This window comes from Schistocerca gregaria, chromosome 1, assembly GCF_023897955.1.
Source record: "Schistocerca gregaria isolate iqSchGreg1 chromosome 1, iqSchGreg1.2, whole genome shotgun sequence".
Classification (NCBI taxonomy): domain Eukaryota; kingdom Metazoa; phylum Arthropoda; class Insecta; order Orthoptera; family Acrididae; genus Schistocerca; species Schistocerca gregaria.
In genome coordinates, this window is record NC_064920.1 from 503,335,852 (window position 1) to 503,358,793 (window position 22,942).

The window sequence follows — 22,942 nt, forward strand, 5'->3', positions numbered from 1 at the left end:
AAAGCATTTTCAAATCAATTGATCTGTTGACTAATTTTTTTTACAAAAAGTACTGGATTTGAAATAATGCCATACTAATATTTGAAATGTTATAAAAATTATAAGCAATTCATGTGTGACTAACCTCCTTCCCATTAATAGATTTGGCACAAGACAATGCATCTTCTTTCTTTAAAAATAACACAAAAGCAACACCTTTACTTCTTCTGGTGTTTCGATCCTTTAACACAGTCACCCTGCAACAAAATTCATATTTTTCCATTGTTTCTGACACTACAGCAAATTAATGGACTGTCATAATACATTAGAATTACAGCCATCTCCCATTTGAGCAACAGATCCAAAATTTTACTTTAATCTCACACATATATGCACACACTTTCCAATGAAACATATGAAAAGACAACCCCTCATTCAGGTTAGGTTAGTGAAATAATAAGATGTACAAGTACATCAATGTATGGGGTTTTATTTTAACAGCCTAACAATGATGTTATGATAAAAGTACGGCTTTGTAAATTTTACTGCTAAAGCAAATTTCAGACTGTTCATATGTGGTATATTCTGTTCACATGTTATTCAAGTACATTCAGTAAATTAAGTTGGAAAAGTGGATGTATACAGTGAAGTGATGATTATTATATAAAACTATATACTTCTCAAATAAAAAAATAGAGTTTTTTACTCTCCATTTTTTCTTTTGCTTGTGAGACAATTTCTTCAAAGCCATTATTTCCTTAGTAATAGAATATTACATCCATGGTTATCAGTGTAGCAGTTCTGTTATTACTTTGTTCTTAAATGTAATAGGACAGTTCTTGTAGACTATAAATATACTTCCGGGTTAAATAGGATCACTCAATGAAAAGCAGTAGCTTTGAGTTGTTAATAGGCACACACACGAAAGAAAGAAAACTTGCTAGCTTCCAGAATTATCCTTTGCCAAGCTAAGGTAAAACACACACACATACACACACACACACACACACACACACACACACACACACACACACACACACAAAACCTATGTACCTACATTGGGTACCAGCTGAGGTGGGTTGAGAGAGAGGACATCAGAGGCAGGGAGAAGGACTGGGTTTTGGAGGTTAGCAGCTCAGAAGGAGGCAGCTGGTTTGCTGGCTAGGAATGCAGGAGGGCGGGGTGACAGGTGTATGGGCTGGCACAACTGTAGCAACCGGTGGTAAGCAGCAAACACTGAAGGCAATGTGGGGACATGAATTGGGAAGAGGTGAAAAAATGGAGGAAAGGAAAATTGTTGCAAAACTGTGGCCAGGAAGATTCCAGGAGAGGAGAATATATTGCAAGGATAATTCTCTCCGTTTAGGTTAGAGAAGCTGATGTTGGAGGGAAGCATCCAGATGGCTCGGGTTGCAAAGCAGCCATTGAAACTGAGCATGTTGTGCTCAGCTGCATGTTGTGTCACTGGGTGGTCAACTTTGTTCCATGACAACAGTTTGGTGGTGGCCATCCATTCTGGTGGACAGCTGGTTGGTGGTCATACCAACATAAAAGGCTGTGACAGAAGTGGAGTACAATGTGCTGGGTAGGTAGATGTAACAGATCTTGAACTTGGTCTGTCACAAGGATCTGATCCCTATGGCAAGAGGTTGGGAGTAAGGAGTGGCACAGGGAAGGATCAGGATGTTTTGTTGCTTGGGCAGGTGACAGAACACCACTTAAGGAGCGTTGGGAAGGATCTTGGGTATGATGTCCCTCATTTCAGAGTGGGATTATACATAATCAAGGCCCTATCAAAAGATACTGTTTAGTTTTTTCAATCCACGGTGATACTGGGTGATGAGGAGGCACTCCTTTGTAGCTGACTCTTGGGGATAGTGGGAGAATTGAAGGTGTCTCAGGATATGGAAGGGGAAATTTATTTATGGACTACAGTAGATTTGAGGGGTACTGCCTGCCTGTGAAGGCCTTTGTGAGGCCTTCAACAAACTGGGCAAGAGAGTTCTTATCATATAAGATATGTTGTCCACAGTTGGCTAGGCTGGGTAAAACACACACACACACACACACACACACACACACACACACACACACACACAGGTGGCTACACTGTATAGGAGGGATTTTTTGGTGTGGACCACAAAACCACCCTATAAGTCTCACTACAACTTTTTCCATCCTTTCCACTCCACCTACCTCATGCTATATTATCAATTTCTTCTTATAACCACTTGCCCATTACCTGCATCATTTTCCATTTCCTAAAAACATTCCTACTGCAATGGACCCCTATTCCACCTTTCTACACCAGTTCAGAAAAGTATCCCTTTTCCTGGCTAAAACCCAGTCCCACATCCTGTTCCTTACATGGTGTCTGAACCATGCAATGCCCCCAATGGCCTAAACATAAAAATTCCCTTCTCTGGTTGCCACTCCTCCTTTCACACGACCTTCACATTTTCATATTCTGCCAGTCCCTACCTCTCATGAATGTGGTACTGCAAAAACACCTCTCCACAGCACATACATCCCAGAACAACCTCTATTCCCCCTGCAAGAGACTCTCACTATGCAATCCTCACTGCATACACTAAATCTCCAATAGAAAGTCTTGAATTCCAACACCTGGAGGAGTGTTCCATCCCCATAAACTGTCCAACCTGTTGACATCCTACTCCCACCTTGGGGCACCACTACCCATCAACATCCATTCTTCTCACAGTAAAACCCCTCATAGCATGTAGACTCTACCTAGCTAACCTCTTCAACTTACCACATCCTTCAAAAGTCCCTCCTAACACCCCACAAAACCCAGAATCCAAAATACTGTTGTTAACCTCTCCACCATAAACCTCAGTCCCACAAAAGTTTCAGTCCAACCAAAGGCCTAACCTTCAGCCATACCCCCAAAATTTAACCTTATCGGACTAGTTAAAGACCTCTGTCCTTCTCCAGATTCCTACAGTTGAAACACTTATTTGTCAGCAATCCCTCCAACCAAAGCCAACCTAATCTAAACACTGAACCTTACCTCTTCCAGTTCATACCACAATCCAACAATGACGCTTCTATCCTCCGAGCTTACCAAACCCTAGTCTGCTTCCAGAAATTCCTCCAACTTGGGCTCACCATCCTTCGCCATGAACCATCCTAAGAACACTAATCTTTTGGCAGAAAAAAACATAGCCATACACAACCTGAAAACAGATCCAGCCCTAATCAACCTCCCTGCAGATGAAGGTTCCATCACTGTCGTGATGATTCGCAGTGACTACCTGACGGAAGACCTCTGCCAACTGCTTGAATTGTCCACATTCTAACTATGTGACAGTGCTCCCATCCCAGAAGTCCAACATAACCTCCAATCCCTAGTGAAATCCATAGGCACTTCACAAAACCTCTCACCTGAGCCCATCTCCCTCCTCACTGCAATAACACACCGCACACCCATCCACCTTCTACCTGCTCCTCAAAATCCATGAACCCAATTATCCTAGACACGCTATTGTGCTCCCACTGAAAGAATTTCTGCTCTTGTTAACCAACATCTCCAACCAGCTGCCTGAAACCTAGCCTCCCACATCAAAGATACCAGCCACTTCCTTCACTGACTGCTCCTCAAAATCCACGAACCCAATTCTCCTGGACACGCTATTGTGCTCCCACTGAAAGAATTTCTGCTCTTGTTAACCAACATCTTCAACCAGCTGCCTGAAACCTAGCCTCCTACATCAAAGATACCAGCCACTTCCTTCACTGACTTTCCACCGCTCCCACCTTCTCATCTCCTGGATCCCTATTCGCCACTGTTGATACCACCTCCCCATACACCCACATCCTATATGCCCATGTACTTGCCACTATCAGACACTACCACTCCCAATGTCCTTCATACTCTAAACCCACCACCTCATTCCTTATACACTTTACTACTATATCCTGACCCACAACTACTTTTCCTTTGAAGATAAGGTGGCAGCATAGCCATGGGCTCCAGCATGGCACCCTCCTATTCCAAACTGTTTATGGCCCACCTACGGATAACCTTCCTAGTCTCCCACAAGTCCCAACACACAGTCTGCTTTCATGTTCATTGATATTTTCATGAGCTGGACCCAGGGCCAAGACACCTTAGCTACATTCCTTCACAATCTCAACACCTTTTCTCCCATTCACTTCAACTGATCTTCCTGTACCCAATATGCCATTATCTTGGGCATTGACCCCCACCACTCTGATGGCTCCATCTACACCTCTGTCCATATTAAACACACTAACCACCAATAGCACCTGCATTTCGACAGCTGCCTTCCCTTCTATGCCAAAAAAAAACCTCCCCCATACATTTTTTTAACCTAACTGAGCAAGAGGGTAACTCTGAAATCCAGCAAGTTTTCTCTCTTTTGTGTGTGCCTACTAACAACCCCCAATGCTTCTGCTTTTCAGTGAGTGGGCTTCTTCAATCCGAAAGAATCTACTTCGTTCCTAAAACTAACAAAATGTGGTATGCACAGTAGGTATTACTCTCAGCATTACAGATGTGATGTAAACTTGCTTGTTACTTCTCATTTACATCTCAGTACTGACAGCCTTAATTTTCTGTTGCAATATACTCTTTACACATTTCACACAATAACAGAAAACTGTACGAAAAATGAAACGTTATATAAGTTTAAAAATACAAGAGATGTGATATGTTAATTAAGTGTGGTACGTGTAAATAAACCTCATGGTATAAATAAAGGGAAGAAAAGAAAGAAAACAAACCATGATCTTTCCAAAGTAAGTACTCTGCATTTGACCAAAATTATTTAGAATGTGTACAAAAACAAATAGAATGGAAATTTGAACTAAATTCTTCCCCAATTAATTTCAAAATAACAACAAAACCAACTCATGACATAAGGAACAGCACACCTTGGTACCACAAAACCTATGCAACACTTACTGTTGTAATTTGCAGACTGAAGACTAGTTTTACACAACTCTCTACACTATTTTATCCTGTAGCAGTTCCCTCAGTTTTGCACAACTACAGCCATTTGACCCTGCTTACTGTAATCATGCCTTTGTCTCCCTCCACAATTTTTAATTTTTACTTCTCACATTACACTTCCTCTCTCTCTCTCTCTCTCTCTCTCTCTCTCTCTCTCACACACACACACACACACACACACACACACACACACACACACACACACACATACACCCTTACCATGTTAACTATTATTACCTGATGCCTCAGAATGTGTACTGTCAACTTCTTCTCCTTTTAGTCAAGTTAAGTGCCAAAGCTCCTCGTGAACCATGGACCTTGTTGTTGGTGAAGAGTCTTGTGTGCCTCAGCGATACAGATAGCCGTATCATAGATACAACCACAACGGAGGGTTATCCGTTGAGAGGTCAGACAAATGAGTAGTTCCTGAGGAAGGTCAGCACCCTTTTCAGTAGTTGCAGGGGAAACAGTCTGGATGAAGGAACTGATATGGCCTTGTACATAAACCAAAACAGCCTTGCTGTGCTGGTACATGAGTGGCTGCCAGCAAGGGGAAACTACAGCCATAATTTTTCCCGAGGCTTCGCAGCTTTATTGTATTGTTGAATGATGATGGTGTCCTCTTGGCTAAAATACTCCCCCAATTCAGATTTCTGGGGGTGGGGTGGGGGGGCTACTCAGGAGGCCATTGTTATTAGGAGAAAGAAAACTGGCATTCTCTGGATTGGAGCATGGTATGTCAGATCCTTTAATCGGGTAGGCACGTTAGAAAATAAAAAAAGCGATATGGATAGGTTAAAGTTATATATAGTGGGAATTAGTGAAGTTCGGTGGCAGGAGGAACAAGACTTCTTGTCACGTAAATACAGGGTTATAAATACAAAATCAAATAGGGGTAATGCAGGATAGGTTTAAAAAAAAGAGCACGGATAAGCTACTATGAACAGCATAGTGAACGCATTATTGTAGCCAAGAAAGACACAAAGCCCATACCTTCCACAGTAGTACAAGTTTATATGCCAACTAGCTCTGCAGATGACGAGGAAATTGATGAAATGTATGATGAGATAAAAGAAATTATTCAGATAGTGAAGGGAGACGAAAATTTAATTGTTATGGGGGACTGGAATTCGATAGTAGGAAAAGGAAGAGAAGGAAAATGTGGTAGGTGAATATGTTTTGGGGATAAGGAATGAAAGAGGAAGCCACCTAGTAGAATTTTGCACAGAGTGTGACTTAGTCATAGCTAACACTTGGTTTAAGAATCATGAAAGAATGTTGTATACATGGAAGAGGCCTGGAGACACTGAAAGGTTTCAGATACCAGAATGAGATTTTCACACTGCAGCGGAGTGTGCGCTGATATGAAACTTCCTGGCAGATTAAAACTGTGTGCCCGACCGAGACTCAGGCTGTGGCTAAGCCATGTCTCCGCAATATCCTTTCTTTCAGGAGTGCTAGTTCTGCAAGGTTCGCAGAAGAGCTTCTGTAAAGTTTAGAAGGTAGGAGACGGATACTGGCAGAAGTAAAGCTGTGAGTACCGGACGTGAGTCGTGCTTCGGTAGCTCAGTTGGTAGAGCACTTGCCCGCGAAAGGCAAAGGTCCCGAGTTCGAGTCTCGGTCGGGCACACAGTTTTAATCTGCCAGGAAGTTTCAGGTTTCAGATAGATTATGTAATGGTAAGACAGAGATTTAGGAAACAGGTTTTAAATTGTAAGACATTTCCAGGGACAGATGTGGACTCTGACCGTGATCTGTTGTTTATGAACTGTAGATTAAAACTGCACAATATGCCAAAATGAAGGAATTTAAGGAGATTGGGCCTGGACAAACTAAAAGAACCAAAGGTTATAGACAGTTTCAGAGAGAGCATTAGGGAACAACTAACAAGAATGGGAAAGAAATACAGTAGAAGAAGAAAGGGTTGTTTTGAGAGATGAACTACTGAAGGCAACAGAGGATCAAGCAGGTAAAAAGACGAGGGCTTGTAGAAATCATTGGGTAACAGGAGAGATATTGAATTTAATCGTTGAAAGGAGAAAATAAATGACTGCAGTGAATGAAGCAGGCAAAAAGGAATACAAATGTCTCAAAAATGAAATCAACAGGAAATGCAAAATCTCTAAGCACGGATGGCTAGAGGGCAAATGTAAGGATGTAGAGGCATATATCACAAGGTGCAGGATAGATACTGCTTACAGGAAAATTAAAGAGACCTTTGGATAAAAGAAAACCACATGTATGAATATCAATATCTAAGATGGAAAGCCAGTTCTAAGCAAAGAAGGGAAAGCAGAAAGCTGGAAGGAGTATATAGAGGGACTATACAAGGGCAATATTATGGAAATAGAAGAGGACGTAGATGAAGATGAAATGGGAGATATGATACTGCATGAATGTGTGAAGAATTTGACAGAACACTGAAAGACCTCAGTCGAAACAAGACTCCAGGAGTACACAACATTCCATTAGAACTACTGATAGCCTTGGGAGAGCCAGCCCTGACAAAACTCTACCATCTACTGAGCAAGATGTATGAGTCATGTGAAATACCCTCAGACTTCAAGAAGAACATAATACTTCCCATCCCAAAGAGAGCAGGTGTTGACAGGTAGGTGAGAAAATTACCGAACTATCAGTTTAATAAGTCTTGGGTGTAAAGTACTAATGGAAAAACTGGTAGAAACTGACTTCGGGGAAGATCAGTTTGGATTCCGTAGAAATGTTGGAACACTTGAGACAATACTGACCCTACGACTTATCTTAGAAGATAGATTAAGAAAAGGCAAACTTATGTTTCTAGCATTTGTAGATGTAGAGAAAGCTTTTGACAATGTTGACTGGAATACTCTCCTTCAAATTCTGAAGGTGGCATGTGCCAAATACAGGGAGCAAAAGGCTATTTACAATTTGTATAGAAACCAGATGGCAGTTATAAGAGTCAAGGGGCATAAAAGGGAAGCAGTGGTTGAGAAGGTAGTGAGAGAGGGTTGTAGCCTATCCTCGATATTATTCAATCTGTATATTGAGCAAGCAGTAAAGGAAACAAAAGAAAGATTTGGAGTAGGAATTAAAATCCACGGAGGAGAAATAAAAACGTTGAGGCTTGCCAATGACATTGTAATTCTGTCAGAGACAGCAAATGAACTGGGAGAGCAGTTGAATGGAATAGACCGTGTTTTGAAAGGAGGATATAAAATGAAATGTTTCTACATTTCCCTGAAACCCAAACTGATCTTCTCCTTGGTCAGCTCCTACAAGTCATTCCATTCGTCTGTGGATAGTTTGTGTTAGTATTTTGCAACCTTGACTTATTAAACTGATGGTTTGGTAATATCCACACCTATCAGCAGCTGCCTTATTTGATACTGGAATTATTACATTATTCTCGAAGTCTGAGTGTATTTCACCAATGTCATATAAATCCTGCATACCATGGAGAACTGTTTTTCACAGATTATATAATTTCTGATACAAATTCCAATTTGCTCAGCTGTTCCTCTGCTGCCTTCACTATCCATCTTTCAAAGCTCTTCTACAATATTACTTTTGCCTATTTCAGTTAGTCACTGCCTAATGTTCCCTTTGAAACCTCTCCACTTACTGCTCATTCTCTACCTTTTTGCACCTTCAGTCTGCATTTTATAACTAAGGAAGGTAATAGTCTGGTTCTACATCTGCTCCTGGAAATGTTTTACAGTTTAGAACCTTGTTTCTAAATTTTTATCTTATGTACTCTATCTAAAATCTTATGGTATCTCCAGGTCTCTTCTACACTTTTAACCTTATTTCCTTCTTCTTAGCCCATACATTTGAGGTAATTAAATGTGCAAAATGCTACCAGGCAACTTCTCCTTTCATTTATTCCTAGTCCCCCATCACAATTAAATTTTCTCTCCCTTAATGTGCTAAATAATTTCTTTTCTCCCATCAGATATACAAAGAGGAAAAGATAAATCACAACACCAAGAAGGAGTTGTACGACATAAACATAAGTTGGTAGGCATGATCCTACATCTGAAAGATAAGGTCTATTCAAATTTCACTCCAGTCACATAAGGTGACAACAGCAGCACCACTGTGAGGATCCAAATCAGGTATGTTTTAAATACATGCTGTAACCGTCATGAGCATTAGTTACCTTTGAGGTTGGACGTGTTGAGATGATATTAGTCAAGAATGCCTTTGAGGTAACAAAGATGCCACTGTCAGCACCTCATTGAGTCTGAACAAGGTCATGTACGGCTACAAGAAGCTGGATGCTGCTTCTATGATATTGCAGAAACAGTTGGCAGGAATGTAGCCACTTTACCTGACTGCTGGTAGCATCGGTCACGATAATGTTCAGTTGCAAGAAGACAGAGCTCCATACGGCCATGTGACACTACCAAAAGGGAAGACCCTCAGATTCAGCATATGGCTCTGTTGCATCATAATGCATCTGCTGAAGCAATCTGAGCAGCACTTGGCACCACAGTGACACAACAAACTGTTACAAATCAGTTATTTTAAGGACAGCTCCAAACCAGATGCACTGTAGCAGGAATTCCACTAACCCCAAACCACCACCATTTGCGAGAGCTCATTGGAGGGAAAGGTGGATGTCTGTTGTGTTTTCTGATGAAAGCTGGTTCTACCTCAGTGCCAGTGATGACCATGTGTTGGTTAGGAAGAGGAGAGTTGATGGCCTGCAGCCAACCTGTCTGCGTGCTAGACACACTGAAACTACTCCAGGCGTTATGGTCTGGGATGTGATTTTGTATTACTGAAGGAGCACTCTTAGGCTTATCCCTACACCTACAAGAATTCAGGGGGTGTTCAAGTCACTGGCACTGCTCACTCAGGGCCACTTACTGTTAACTCAGACATGCACTACCAAGTAGAGTAGACAGTATCACCAAAGCAGGAGATGGACATCAAATGGCCATTCTGCCACTGTGACCTGCTAAGGGCATATCAGGGGTGTTCCAGCAGACCAAATAAAAGATGTTATATCTTGTATCAGAGTTTTCCTTGCAATCCTGGCCAGAAGCACTGCCTCCCAAACCCACCACTCCACCACCTCTATACCATGGCAGCCCCCTCTCACTCCTGTTTGCTATAGAGTGTTGTCAGAAGTATTTTGGTATCAGTGGACCTCATTTGGCAGCAGATACCCGCACAGTTGATGCCTAAGCAGCACTACTTCACAACCACAGAATGCAGTTTCATCAAACAAGGGAGTGCGTGAGCAGACTATTGCTTTTTGGATTGTTTTCCCCGTTTCATACGTAGAGGGCATGGAGTCAAGAGAGTGATGCACAGGGATTTGAAGGTTACATTTGTGCAGCCAGGGGAACAAGTTCTTTCGCAATTCTTTGTACTACACAGAAACATTATTTCTGATCTGTGAGATGTGGCCAATGTAATTTGCCAGGGCATGCTGCATCCTGTACGAAGTCAGTACCAGTAGTTTGTGTTAACTCTCATCAGTATCAGCATATGGTGAGTCAGTACACAGAGTCAAGATGGACGATGATTAGATGTAAGGCACAAGTGTGTGCTGTGTCATATGACCTATTTTGAGTGTATTTTGTGTTCCTCAGTGTGTGTTGGAGATTAAAGTTCTCCAATGGCGGAGTCTCAAATGCAGAGTGTCACTAGTTGGGAGGCAGCTCAAGCATTGGTTAATGAAATAGTGCAGTTACGAGCAGATATTACAAACCTGTTTAATAGACTTGCAGCTATGGATAAAGAATTAACCAAGCAAACCACTCATTTCTTAGACCCCGCCACAACCCGTTTTATCATGCCATTCTCTGGAAAGTTACAAAGTAATGTCTTTTATGGATGACCTGCAGTTATGAGTTAGAATTTGGAGGATGATCACCTTTTACAAGCTTCTTAAAATCCTAAAACCCAACTATCCTCAACACCCTGTTGTAGATGGTTATTGTGCTCCCATGGAATGAATTTCTGCTCTTGTAAGCCAATCTGTCAGCCATTAACTAACTGCAAGAAACATCAAAGATACTAACCACTTCTTTCACTGACTGTTGGCCATCCCCACTCGATTACCTATCTGGATCCCTACTAATTACTGATGATGCCCTCTCCCTATATAGCAATGTCCCTCATACCTACAGCCTTGCCACTGTCAAACACTAGCTCTCCCTACTTCCTTCCAACTCCAGATCTGCTACCTCATGACTCATACATCTTACCAGCTGTGTCCTCACACACAAGTTCTCCTTCAAGGGGGAGGAAATAAACAAATCCATGCACAGCCATGGGCACCTGAACGGCACCCTCCTACGCCAATCTGTCTATAGGCCATCTACAAGAAACCTTCCTAGCTTTTGAAAACTCCAAACCCCTTGTCTGCCTCAGTTTCACTGATGGTATCTTCATGATCTGAACACAGTGCCAAGGCATCCTATCTCCTCATTCCTCCAAAACTTCATCACCTTCCCTTCCATTTACTTCACCTGGTCCTCCTCAATCCTACCTGCCACCTTCCTGGATGCTACCATCCACATCAAACCAACTAACCACAAGCAGTCCCAGCATGTTGGCGTATCTGCAGTGATGAGACTTTCCCTGTACAATACACTGAAGATCTCACTGACAGGCACTATTCCTTCCAATTTTAGCACAGAAACAGATTTAGAGTGCTGTATCTTCGCATAACCCTAACTCTCGCACCATGCCCAAGAATCGGTTGTACAGGAGCACCCCCTAATCACCTATTATCATCTCAGACTGGAGCGACTGAATAGATCCTTTTTCCCAGTCACTGACTATCATCATACCCAGAAATGACACACATTCTACACATAACCCTTCACATCTCTTCTAAATTGCCATTCTGTCTCCTTCCCTCTTTCCTGATGAAGCAACCGTGGGTTGCAAAAGCTTGAATTTTGTGTTTGTTAGTGTCTCTATCAACATACCAATGCTTTCGTTTCGTAAGTTACATCATCTTTGTTTCTATTCACAATTTACAAAATATTTGTAGTCAGACCTCAATCTGCCACTAGATGCAGAATACTCCTTAGTGTTGAATATGCGACTCACATTAACAACTTCAGTTCCTCTTCTTCCTTTTTTGTTGTTTCCTATTTTTCCAGTATTCCCTCATTTTCTCCCCATGAAGTCTCTTGCTTTCTTCTGTCCATGTTGTTCCCGATTTTTTATTTCTTCTGCTTTGAATGCCTTCAAAATTAAGTATTTTATTTTTAAAACAGTTTCTTTCTGATATTTCTGATTCTTTGATGTTGTTTCATTCTCCTTAGTTCTGTAATCCATGCTATAGTCAATTTCTTCTTCCACTAATATAGGAGTGTAACAATATTAGAGAAGGAAAGTTGCTACTCACCGTATAGCGGAGGTGCTGAGTCGCGATAGGCACAACAAAAAGATTCACACAATTATAGCTTTCGGCCATTAAGGCCTTGTTTGGCCATTACTTCAGATATTCTCTCTATATTTTTGTAGATCTCTTCATTAATTCTCATTTTCCAACCATCTGCAGTTTTTATTGCACCCATTATTTTTCAAATAATCCTTCTTTCCAGTACCTCTAGTGTGTCCAACTTACAGTCCATCATTAGGCATGCAGCTCCATATAAACATTCTGGTTGTACCGCTGTGGTGTAGTGTTTTAGTTTTGTTTTTCTAGATATACATTTCTCGTTGTAAATATTTTTGGTCAAACCATATGCTCACTCCATTTTGTTAATTCTTAGATCTATTGCAGATTTTTCTAGTCCATTCTGTTGTATAGTATCTTCGATATATAAATTTATTTACTTGCTCTTTTTTACGTATATGTGTTTTGGCACATTTTTTTATATTGTCATGGATTTTGTTTTTTCAGCTGAAATTTTGAGACCAGTTCTGTTTGCTATTTTTTTCCAGAAGGTTTACTTGAATAACTGCTTCTCTCATGTTTTCTGAAAATATTGCAAAATCATCTGCTAATGTCAAGCAGTTTACCTTAATTCCATTTGTTTTCTTTCCCAGAGTTATTGGTTCAATTTTGTGATTTTTTTAGCTCCAAATACCAGATCCTTACAATTTTTCCTAGAACACAATTAAACAGAAAATTTGACTTCAGATATTGTACCTGTTAGTGTTTCACAAATTATATTTGCTAATTTTGATTTAACACCAAATTCTCTAATGACCTTATCTATTGTTTCTCTGTCTATACAATCAAATGATTTCTTGAAATCAATAAATGACACTATTATTGAGTTGACGGTTAACATTCTATGGCAAATCATTGACCTTAAGTTAAAAATTTGTTTAGCACAGGATCTTCCCTTTCGAAAACCACCCTGATATTCTCCCAGTTGTTTGTCTAAAGTATCTACCACTCTGTGCAAGAGAATTTTTGATAATATTTTGTATGCCACTGGCAGAAGTAACACTCCTCTGCAATTATTGACATTTTGTTTGTCTCTCTTTTTATGTAGCGGATGGATTAATGCTGTTTTCCATTCAGCTGGAATCTTTTCAGTTTTCCAAATGTTCTCAAAAAGAAGTTGTAGATCCTTTTTTTTTTTTTTTTTTTTTTTTTTTTTTTTTTTTTTTTTTTTTTTTTTTTTTTTTTTTTGACCACTTCCATGATTCTCACCACATGCTTTATTGTTTTTGAGTGTTTTGATGGCTTCATGAATTTCTAACTCTGTTGGTGGGAAATTTTCCTCTAGATTTTTAGGTGTCACTGGAAATTCTAATTTATCTACTATAACTGGACAGTTTAACAGCTTTTCAAAAAATTTTGCTAAAATTTCACAATTTTCTTTGTTATTTAATTCCATTTTGCTGTTTTCAAGTATGTGTTTAAAAGTTTGGTAAAAAATTCTAGTATTTCTTTTGGTGAAATTTTATTCTACTTCAATAAGGTGAGAATTTTCGAAGCTTCTTTTGATTTTCCAGATTATTTTTGATGTTTCTTTTCTTTGTTGTCGGAATTGTTCACCGTATTCCTCTTTTTTCAAACATCTCCATTTTTTAGCTCTTTGTACTTGTGCTTCTTCACACTCTTCATTCCACCATGTCTTCTTTTTATTCTGGGCTAATCCTAAAGTTTTCTCTGCTGCTTGAGTTATTTGCATCTGGAGTTCATGCCAATCACCTTCTTTACTTGTCTCAATTTCTTCTATAAATTTTTCTCTATTTTCTTTTGTAATATTAGTTGTAGTGATGTTGTATCTTATCACTTTCTTGATCACCTTTTTTGTTTTAGATAGGAGGAATTTTATTTTAATTTTAGAGAGAGAATGATCTGAATCAAATTCCCCATTTCTGACTATTTTAACATCATTATTTCCGTGATATACCTTTTAGATATGGCTATGTAATCCAGTTGAAATTCTCCTAGGTGTGGATTTGAATGTCTCCAAGTTTTGGCTTTTCTTGGTAGTTCGAGGAAATGTGTGGACATGAGTTTGGACTGGAACATTTTACACATATTGATCAGTCTTTCACCAATTCTGTTTGTTCTTGAGTGTGTTGGGTATTCACCTACAATACTCCTAAATTTCTTTTCCTTCCCAATTTGCGCACTGAAGTCACTAAGAAGTATTTTAATGTTCTTTCTAGGTGATAAAAATTCCAGATTCTAAAAGATCCCAGAATTGATTTACTTTCTCCAGATTTCTTTTGTTGTCTGCATTTACAGGTGCATGACAGTTTATGAGAGTGTAACTTTCATTTTTGCACTTTACTGTTAGCATGGATATTCTTTCTGAATTCGATCTAAATTCTGTTACACTATCTACAATTTTTTTGTTCACATAAAAAGCTGTTCCAAACATCAGCATGTTCTCCATTATTGTCACTCTTGGTTTCCCTTATAAATTCTATAATGTTGTGTATCAACTACATTTTCATCTAAGAATCGTGTTTCTTGGACTGCTATAATTTGAGTATCATTCTTCTGCAGAAATAATTCTAATTCCTTATATTTCCCAATTTTCAGTAAAGAATTTACATTTAATGCTCCAAAGAAGGACTTCTTCTTGAACTGAAACTTCAATATATTCCATCTCTTCTTCATTGCAAATGTTGTGACTCCCCAGAATCCTAGGTCCCATTGCATTACATGATGTAATGGTGGATTCCTCATCAGAGTTACCATCTGTGGTAGAGCATCCATTGTGCGAGCTTTCCATTTTGAAACTTGAAGCTACAAATTGTAAAGATTACGGAATCCAAAGACATCCCTGAATTCCCAAAGTAAGACCAGGTTGTTCACCTGGAATATTACTTATTCAATCACCACTAACACGTGGAACAGATGCTGTCGGAATACCGCCACTAACATTGTGCCCTCTGTCCACTTTGGCCTTGAACAAGAGGCTTCCTCTTCCGCCAGCTCCACTGTACCGAAATCCATCTTTTCCACCTTTGCTGCCATTGAGGTCTTCACCATATCCCTGGCAAGGGGACATCACGAGGTAGTACCACCTGGATCAGGTGAACCTTGGTTTTCTAATGAGGTGTTACTCCTCCTCCTCCTCCTTTCCCAACCGGGCTTGGGACCGGCTATGTCATTATGTACTTTATCTCTTTCAAGGCAGAAAAAAGATGTTCACAACAAAGATCTAACCCAGTAGTAACTTGGAAACTCCTCTGTATGTAAGATACTATACCACTAGGCCAAGTTCATGCCTTTGCTTTAATTTCTTTTAATTGGATTTCCAAAGCATCTGGTGCAATTGAAAACATAGTGCTTATTAATTTCAATCCATTTTCTATGCTACACATCCTGAATCCTCATCTCAAAATTCTGACATAGTTGCACAATTTCAGTGATCTAAATTTACTTTCATGAAGCTAATGTAATAACAAAAAATTGTTCACATGAAGGACAGGCAGAAGATCTGTGCAGGTCTTTTTTGCTTCAGATTTATGTCTCATTGGATTTTGTCCTTCACTGCAGCAATAAATTGCTTTCTCACATCACCATCCAACTAATCATACAGCAGCAAAGTGAGAATGGTAACAGACCTTTACTGGAAGGCACCACTGCTGCCACGTTCATTACAAAGTGCAAGATGTTGGCAGCTGAATCAAACAAAGTACTGGGACGACAAATGACTGTTTTAGATCAAAGTGTTGCCACATGTCAAGTGTGCTGAATAATTGGAACAGTGTGAGCACAGTGAATTAGGCTGCCTTTCCGCTGCATCTACCAAGCAGACTAGCTACGAGCACATGCTCCATGAGGCAGAGTGGTGGGGTGAAGTTGTACACTGTTACGTTTATTGCTGCCCTCAATCAACTTTCATTTTCCAACGTGTTCCACTTTTCCAGTCAGGCTTCTAACAAAAATGATATCTTTATTAACTACATACATTTCAAGTTCTATGGCCATCTCAATAATGGTTTAATATCCTGTCAACATTGAGGTCATTACATACAGAGCACTAGCTCAGATTGCGTCAAGGATGATGAAGGAAATCAGCCGTTTCCTTTAAAAGGAACCATACCAGCATTTGCCTGGAGCAATTTAGTGAAATCTCAGGAAACCTAAATCTGGATGGCTGGATGCAGGTTTGAACTGTCATCTTTCCAAATGTGAATCCAGCTTGCTAACCACAGCAGCATCTTGTTTGGTCTCAATAACTTGCCAAGCATAATGCTATATTGTAATACAACATCAGAAAATCCCAGACTGTATGCAAAAGTTGGAATGAATACAGATAACTGCTAATTAGTTAGTGGAGGCATTGAATGATAGATCTGGCATACAAATAGTAATTTCAGCAACATAGTTCAGATCATAAACTCATATTCTTCTTCATCCATCCAGCTTGTGCAGAAGATTTCACAATTTATTGCTTTACTTCTTTAAAAGGAATCAATAAAATGAGTCCTACAGGCTCACAGGTTTCCTCTCACTGTTTAGGTTTTTTCCTAGCATGAAGTGACAGATCCACAACTCTTCCACTGTAAAATATCAGTAAACAGTCAGTTACACTATTTTGCAAATGGTCTATACATCGCTTACGGTCTGAGCCTTCAATCACATATTGTCCACGAGTGTGTCGTGCATTTACTATGCTTACACACGTTGCAGTTTAGACACACTTCACCTTCAAGACGAGTGTAGTTACATTTGAATTCAAATGCCCATTTCATAATTACTGAAAATGAATGAGCAGATTCCTTAAAAACCTTCAGCAACTTTGAATGAGTTGTCACTGGTGACAAACTCTTCAAAACAAAGAATTTTGTTGTTGCACAGTATTCCAGTTTATCTTTTTGTTCAAAATGGCACAGCTACTTTAAAAAGCCATCTAAACAAGACTACCATATAGATGAAGGTGACGCTCAGTTTATGTTATTGTGCAAAACGTACCAACATAATCAAATTTTACCAAATTCCATCTCTGCATTAGGCTGAACACACTACAACTTGCCTTCACACAGTCTGTTCAACATCAAAAATGTCCACATATGTAAACTTGAGTACTACATTATCTGTATGATTCACCCCACAAACCCCACTTCCACTACTCTACAGACCAATTATGGCGTTGTTTGCACCATTCTAAGAAATGTCATGAATTCATTCTTTCAGTCAATAGTTTTGTGGCAGTGAAACAAGCACGGAAATAGAGTCTTAACACCTCTCAAAAGACCGCTGTCAGTAATTCATCTGAACACCTAGGTTACAACAAAAGATTTCTGCAACAGCTGATAAGGATGCTTGACAAATGGGTCATGGTAGTATGGTTTTGACTTCAGTGATTCTTATAATATAACTTCTAAGGTCAACAAAATCAGAGCTAAGGTTACAGGATCCTTCATGTCTCCAGAACCTAAACACATGTAATTCTTGTTAATCTCTCTCACAGAATTTCCAAACCTCTGGGCTTCTAAACTCATGCTTTGTTATAGCTGATTCAATTCTCTCCTTTGACTTATTCTGATAGGAAGCACATCTGCAAATTTTACATTTTATTCTTGACTCTATTTGCCTTCGGTAAAATTCAGTAGAAAGCCCAGATATTCTTGCCATACTATGTTCTTTTTATACAGAGCATGTGGAGCCTGCACAATGATGCAAGGTAGTGGTTCCACATCTACTGTGCACTTCACGCTAATGTAGTGTGCATGGTATGGCCTAGATTGGCAGCACCCAAACTACTATTCTAGGCTGGCCATACTTCCTATTGATGCTGCTTGTGACCTCTCTGACAGAGAGAGAAAGGTTTATCTGCACAAAAGTATAGAGCAAAATAAGAGGCGATAGTGGAGACAAGCTGGAATCAGTACTGCGAGCAAGCAGGAAGTTGACACTGACTGTGAACAAATCCCTGACATGGATAAACAGTGTGTTTACTTGGCTGTGCCTAAGTGGAATGGATTATGGTCTGTCACGCAAATGACTGTCATTACTTGGCAGAAATGCATTGTGCACTTACAGAACACGAATGAGCCGGTCACACAGAAATTGTGTGTTGTCACTGTGTCAGACATTGAGTTTCTTCAGGTACTGTATACAATGGTTGTGTTGCCATTTCATGATTTTCCATTCTTATTGTGCACTGTTATTTGCTCACACAAAACTATTTGTATATATTTCATGTGCTACCTGAGTGGTAATAATACTATGTCAATATGGACTAGGAGAAAAGAATGAAAGTGGAAGTAACTTGGTGGAGCTTTGTACAGAGCATAATTTGATCATCACTAACACTTCATTTAAGAATCAAGAAAGAAGATTGTACATGTAGAGACACTAGAATGTTTTAGGTTGATAGTGTAATTGTAAGACAGAGTTTTTGAAATCAGATTTTAAACTGTAAGACACTTCCTGGTGCAGGTGTGGACTCTGGCCACAATTTATTGGTTATGAACTTGCAAAAACGTTGGAAATTATGGAGATGGGACCTGGATAAATTGAAAGACCCAGAGGTTGTTGAAAGTTTCAGAGGGAGCATTAGGCAACAGTTGACTAGAATAGGGAAAGGAATACATTAGAAGAGGAATGGATAGCTATAAGAGGTGAAATAGTGAAGGCAGCAGGGGATCAAATAGAAGGCAAGGCCTAGTAGAAATCCTTGGATAACAGAAGAGATACTAAATTTAATTGCTGAAAGAAGAATACATAAAAATACAGTAAATGAAGCAGGCAAAAGGGAATACAAACATCTAAAACATGATCCATAAAATTTAGGGCATGCAACCACATAAATTCGACTTCTTCTTCTCATATTTCAGCTGAATACTGTCCAGCCATCTTCAGAGTGAGCCGAGGTGACTGATGCTCCAACACTTGCACTGTCCTTTTAAACCTGTGGACCGCACCACTGCGCAAGTGGCCACAGATATACAAAGTGCCAGAGATGTTGATCGGAGGAAAGAGGAATGCCATATGTATGGAATTAGATGTATGGCTGTGCAGTCGATCCACACAGTGATATCAATGTATCACTGTGAGCTGCACCGTAGCAATGTCTTTGTGATTTTATTACAGAAATTGCAGGATTCCCCAATTTGTACAAGCTGATGCCGCTATCTCTATTAATTAAATTCATAACCAACTGGATTTCAATTGCTTCTTTCACTAATGAGTCCCAGAAAGATGAAGTTCAGGCTAAAATTTTGACGTTATCATACACAATAGTGTACTCAGTGTCAATAAAGTGCTCTGCCACAACAGATTTATTAGGTTGTAAGAGCCGGGTGTACCTGCAGCGCTATGTGCATCTCTCCTGGACTATATGTGTTGTCTGTCTGATGTATGAAGGGCTGCACTCACAGGGGATTTTGTAAACCCCAGGCTTCCGAAGCACCAAATTATCTTTAACAGATTCCAGGAGTGCTGCTGTCTTTTGTGGAAGGCAAAAAATCACTTTCACTTTGTGTTTACTGAGGATCCATCCTATTTTTGATGATGGGCTTCCCACATGTGCCCAAAAAAAGCCATGGATTTAAAACTTTCCATGTCTTCTTCTGCTTTCCTTATACCAACAATTGGTTTCATTTGTAGTGCCTTACGTACCTGCTGTGGAGAGCACCCACTGGTTCAAAAACTCTTCTCAGCTGTAAAAGCTTGTCCTCCAGACTTCTCTCATCAGCAATGGCATGTGCTCTGTGTACCAGAGTTCTGAGTACATTCATCATCTGTGGAGGACAGTGGTAGCTACTTTTCGGATATCGAAGCTCCAGATTGACAAAGGTTTTTTAGAAAGCACACATAACAAATATTGCTCTGGGTGGTTGTTTGCCATTGAAAATTTTGTTATCATGCCATCAACAACGAGACAAGTTCCAGTCATCAGTCTAAATGCTTAGTTAAATTTTGACAATTTTGTCAGCTACGGAAAACTACCCTTGCCCAGAAAAAAACTCTAAATGCCAGTGAAATTCATAAGCAATGCAGGTAGTCAAAGAGAACTTTGCATCGTTAAAGGTTACAAACAGCCACAACGCATTCTGAAAGGTGTAAGGGAAGGAACAGCTGGACCAGTCCAGGGAAGGCACCTTAAAGCTGGCAACGAAGAACTGTATTCCCCTATCACTACAGATATTGCTGGGAGGAAACTACTAATGAACCACAAACAGTATCCGTTTTGAATGAGGAATAACATCAGCAATTGTTAGGTGTTCTGTGCCAGTTTTCAGATGCTTTCAAATCTGAAGAGGAAAAACACTGTGTCAATGATGGGGATCATCAGCCAATTAGCCAGCACTAGTACAGGGTGATGCCAGCTGAATGATGCATACTTTGGCAGGAAATGAAGAGTATGTCACAGAATAAAAAACATCATTCAACCCCCAGAGAGTCCTTGGTCCTATCCTGTAGTCCTTGTGATAAAGAAGGATGTCTAGTCTACCCATTGTCTACACACTGATGAAATCCTAAACTGCTTTGAAGGAGCAAAGAATCTCTCAACTATATACGTGCAGTCAGGCAACTGACAAGTCCAGGCTGACAAAGCTGATGGCTCACCAGGAAAAGACTGCCTTCATAACTCCTGGCAGTCTATACAAGTTTAAAGCTGTGCCTTTTTGAGTATACAACACTCCAGGCAAAATCAAACAACCTACTCCAAAATCATAAATTGATAACTATTTCTATCTGGATGCCTTTGTCGTTTTTTCAAAGACATTTGAAGAATAGCTCAGCCTATTGCTGAAGTGTGTTCCCACTGAAAATCCAAAAAAGTTGCTTTTCGTCATCCAATAAATAAAAATTTTGAGACAACTAGGGAATGTCGATGAATTCCGTCCAAATCCAGAGAAAATAAGAGCTGTCACACATTTTCTGACTCCTTAGCACATTTGTGACATGTCTCGGAATGTGCTTGTAATACTGGTGATTCATAAAAGACTTCTGTACCAAAGCACATCCCCTGCAAGAAATACTACAGGGAGACCCAATTTTTTTCTTAAATGAGATGCAAGAAAGAACTCCCCTTGTCTTTAAGGATGCTCTAAAATCTTCTGCAGTCATAGCATCGTACGATGAGAATGCCAAGACAGAATTTCACTCCAACATTAGCTGTTACAGTATAGGTGCAGTTCCAGTACACATATCAAAAAAAGTTTTGCATCGCCTCAGTTCCAAGAGTTCCAGAACCTGTACAGAAAATTGAAATAGAGATCAACATAAACATCATTTCCGCCATTTTTATTGCTCATGAAAACCACACATAGCATGTCGTACAACCATACAGTGAGACCTTCAAAGGTGTTGGTCCACATTTCTGTACACAACAGTACCTCTAATACCCAGTAGCACATCCTCTTGCATTTATGCATGCCCGTATTCATCGTGGCATAATATCCACAAGTTCATCAAAGCACTGTTGGTTCAGACTGTCCCACTCATCAATGGCAATTTGGCGTAGATCCCTCAGAGTTGTTGGTGGTTCATATCTTCCATAAACAGACCTTTTCAATCTATACCAGGAATGTTAGATAGGGTTCATGTTTGGAAAACGTGCTGGCCACTCTAGTCGAGCGATATTGTCATCCTGAAGGAAGTCATTCACAAGATGTGCATGATGGGGACGTGAATTGTCATCCATGAAGATAAATGCCTTGCCAATATGCTATCAATATGGTTGCACTATTGGTTGGAGGATGGCATTCAAGTATCATACAGCCATTAGGGCAACTTCCATGACCACCAGCGGCGTACGTCGGCCCCACATAATGCCACCCCAAAACATCAGGGAACCTCCATCTTGCTGCACTCTCTGGACAGTGTGACTAAGGCATTCAGCCTGACTGGGTTGCCTCCAAACACATCTCCGACGATTGTCTGATTGAAGGTATATGTGACACTCATTGATGAAGAGAACATGGTGCCAATCCTGAGCAGCCCATTCAGCATGTTGTTGGGCCCATTTGTACCGTGCTGCATGGTGTTGTGGTGGCAAAGATGGACCTCACCATGGACATCGGGAGTGAAGTTGTGCATCATGCAACCTATTGTTTACAATTTGAGTCGCAACACGACGTCCTGTGGCTGCATAAAAATCATTTTCCAAAAATGGTGGTGTTGCTGTCAGAGTTCCTCTATGACATAATCCGTAGGTAGCGGTCATCCACTGCAGAAGTAGCCCTTGGGCGACCTGAGCAAGACATGTCATCGACAGTTCCTGTCTCTCTGTATCTCCTCCATGTCCTAACATCACTTTGGTTCACTCTGAGACACCAGAACACTTCCCTTGTTGAGAGTCCTTCACGGCACAAAGTAACAATGCAGATGCAATCGATCCGCGGTACTGACCATCTAGATATGGTTGAACTACAGACAACATGAACCATGTACCTCCTTCCTGGTTGAATGACTGGAACTTATCGACTGTCAGACCCCAACTGTCTAATAGGTGCTGCTCATGCATGGTTGTTTACATCTTTGGGCACATTTAGTGACACCTTTGTACGGTCAAAGGGACTGTGTCTGTGATACAATATCCATTCAGGAGTTCTGGGAGCCGGGGTGATGCA

At 40.2% G+C, this 22,942-nt stretch overlaps 1 protein-coding gene across 4 annotated transcripts in view; it reads right to left on the reverse strand.

Annotated features, from left to right (window-relative positions):
* LOC126354214 (zinc finger CCHC-type and RNA-binding motif-containing protein 1-like) overlaps positions 1–22,942 on the reverse strand; it is a 93,622-nt gene that overhangs the window by 31,099 nt on the left and 39,581 nt on the right. For 2 of the 4 annotated variants that reach the window (XM_050003693.1, XM_050003684.1), the window contains exon 2: positions 125–236. In XM_050003693.1, coding sequence (XP_049859650.1) covers positions 125–236 — 112 coding nt within the window. Of the gene's footprint in view, positions 1–124; positions 237–12,031; positions 12,258–12,952; positions 13,040–22,942 lie in introns of those variants that run through there. The other 2 variants (XM_050003703.1, XM_050003710.1) reach the window with 2 other exon arrangements.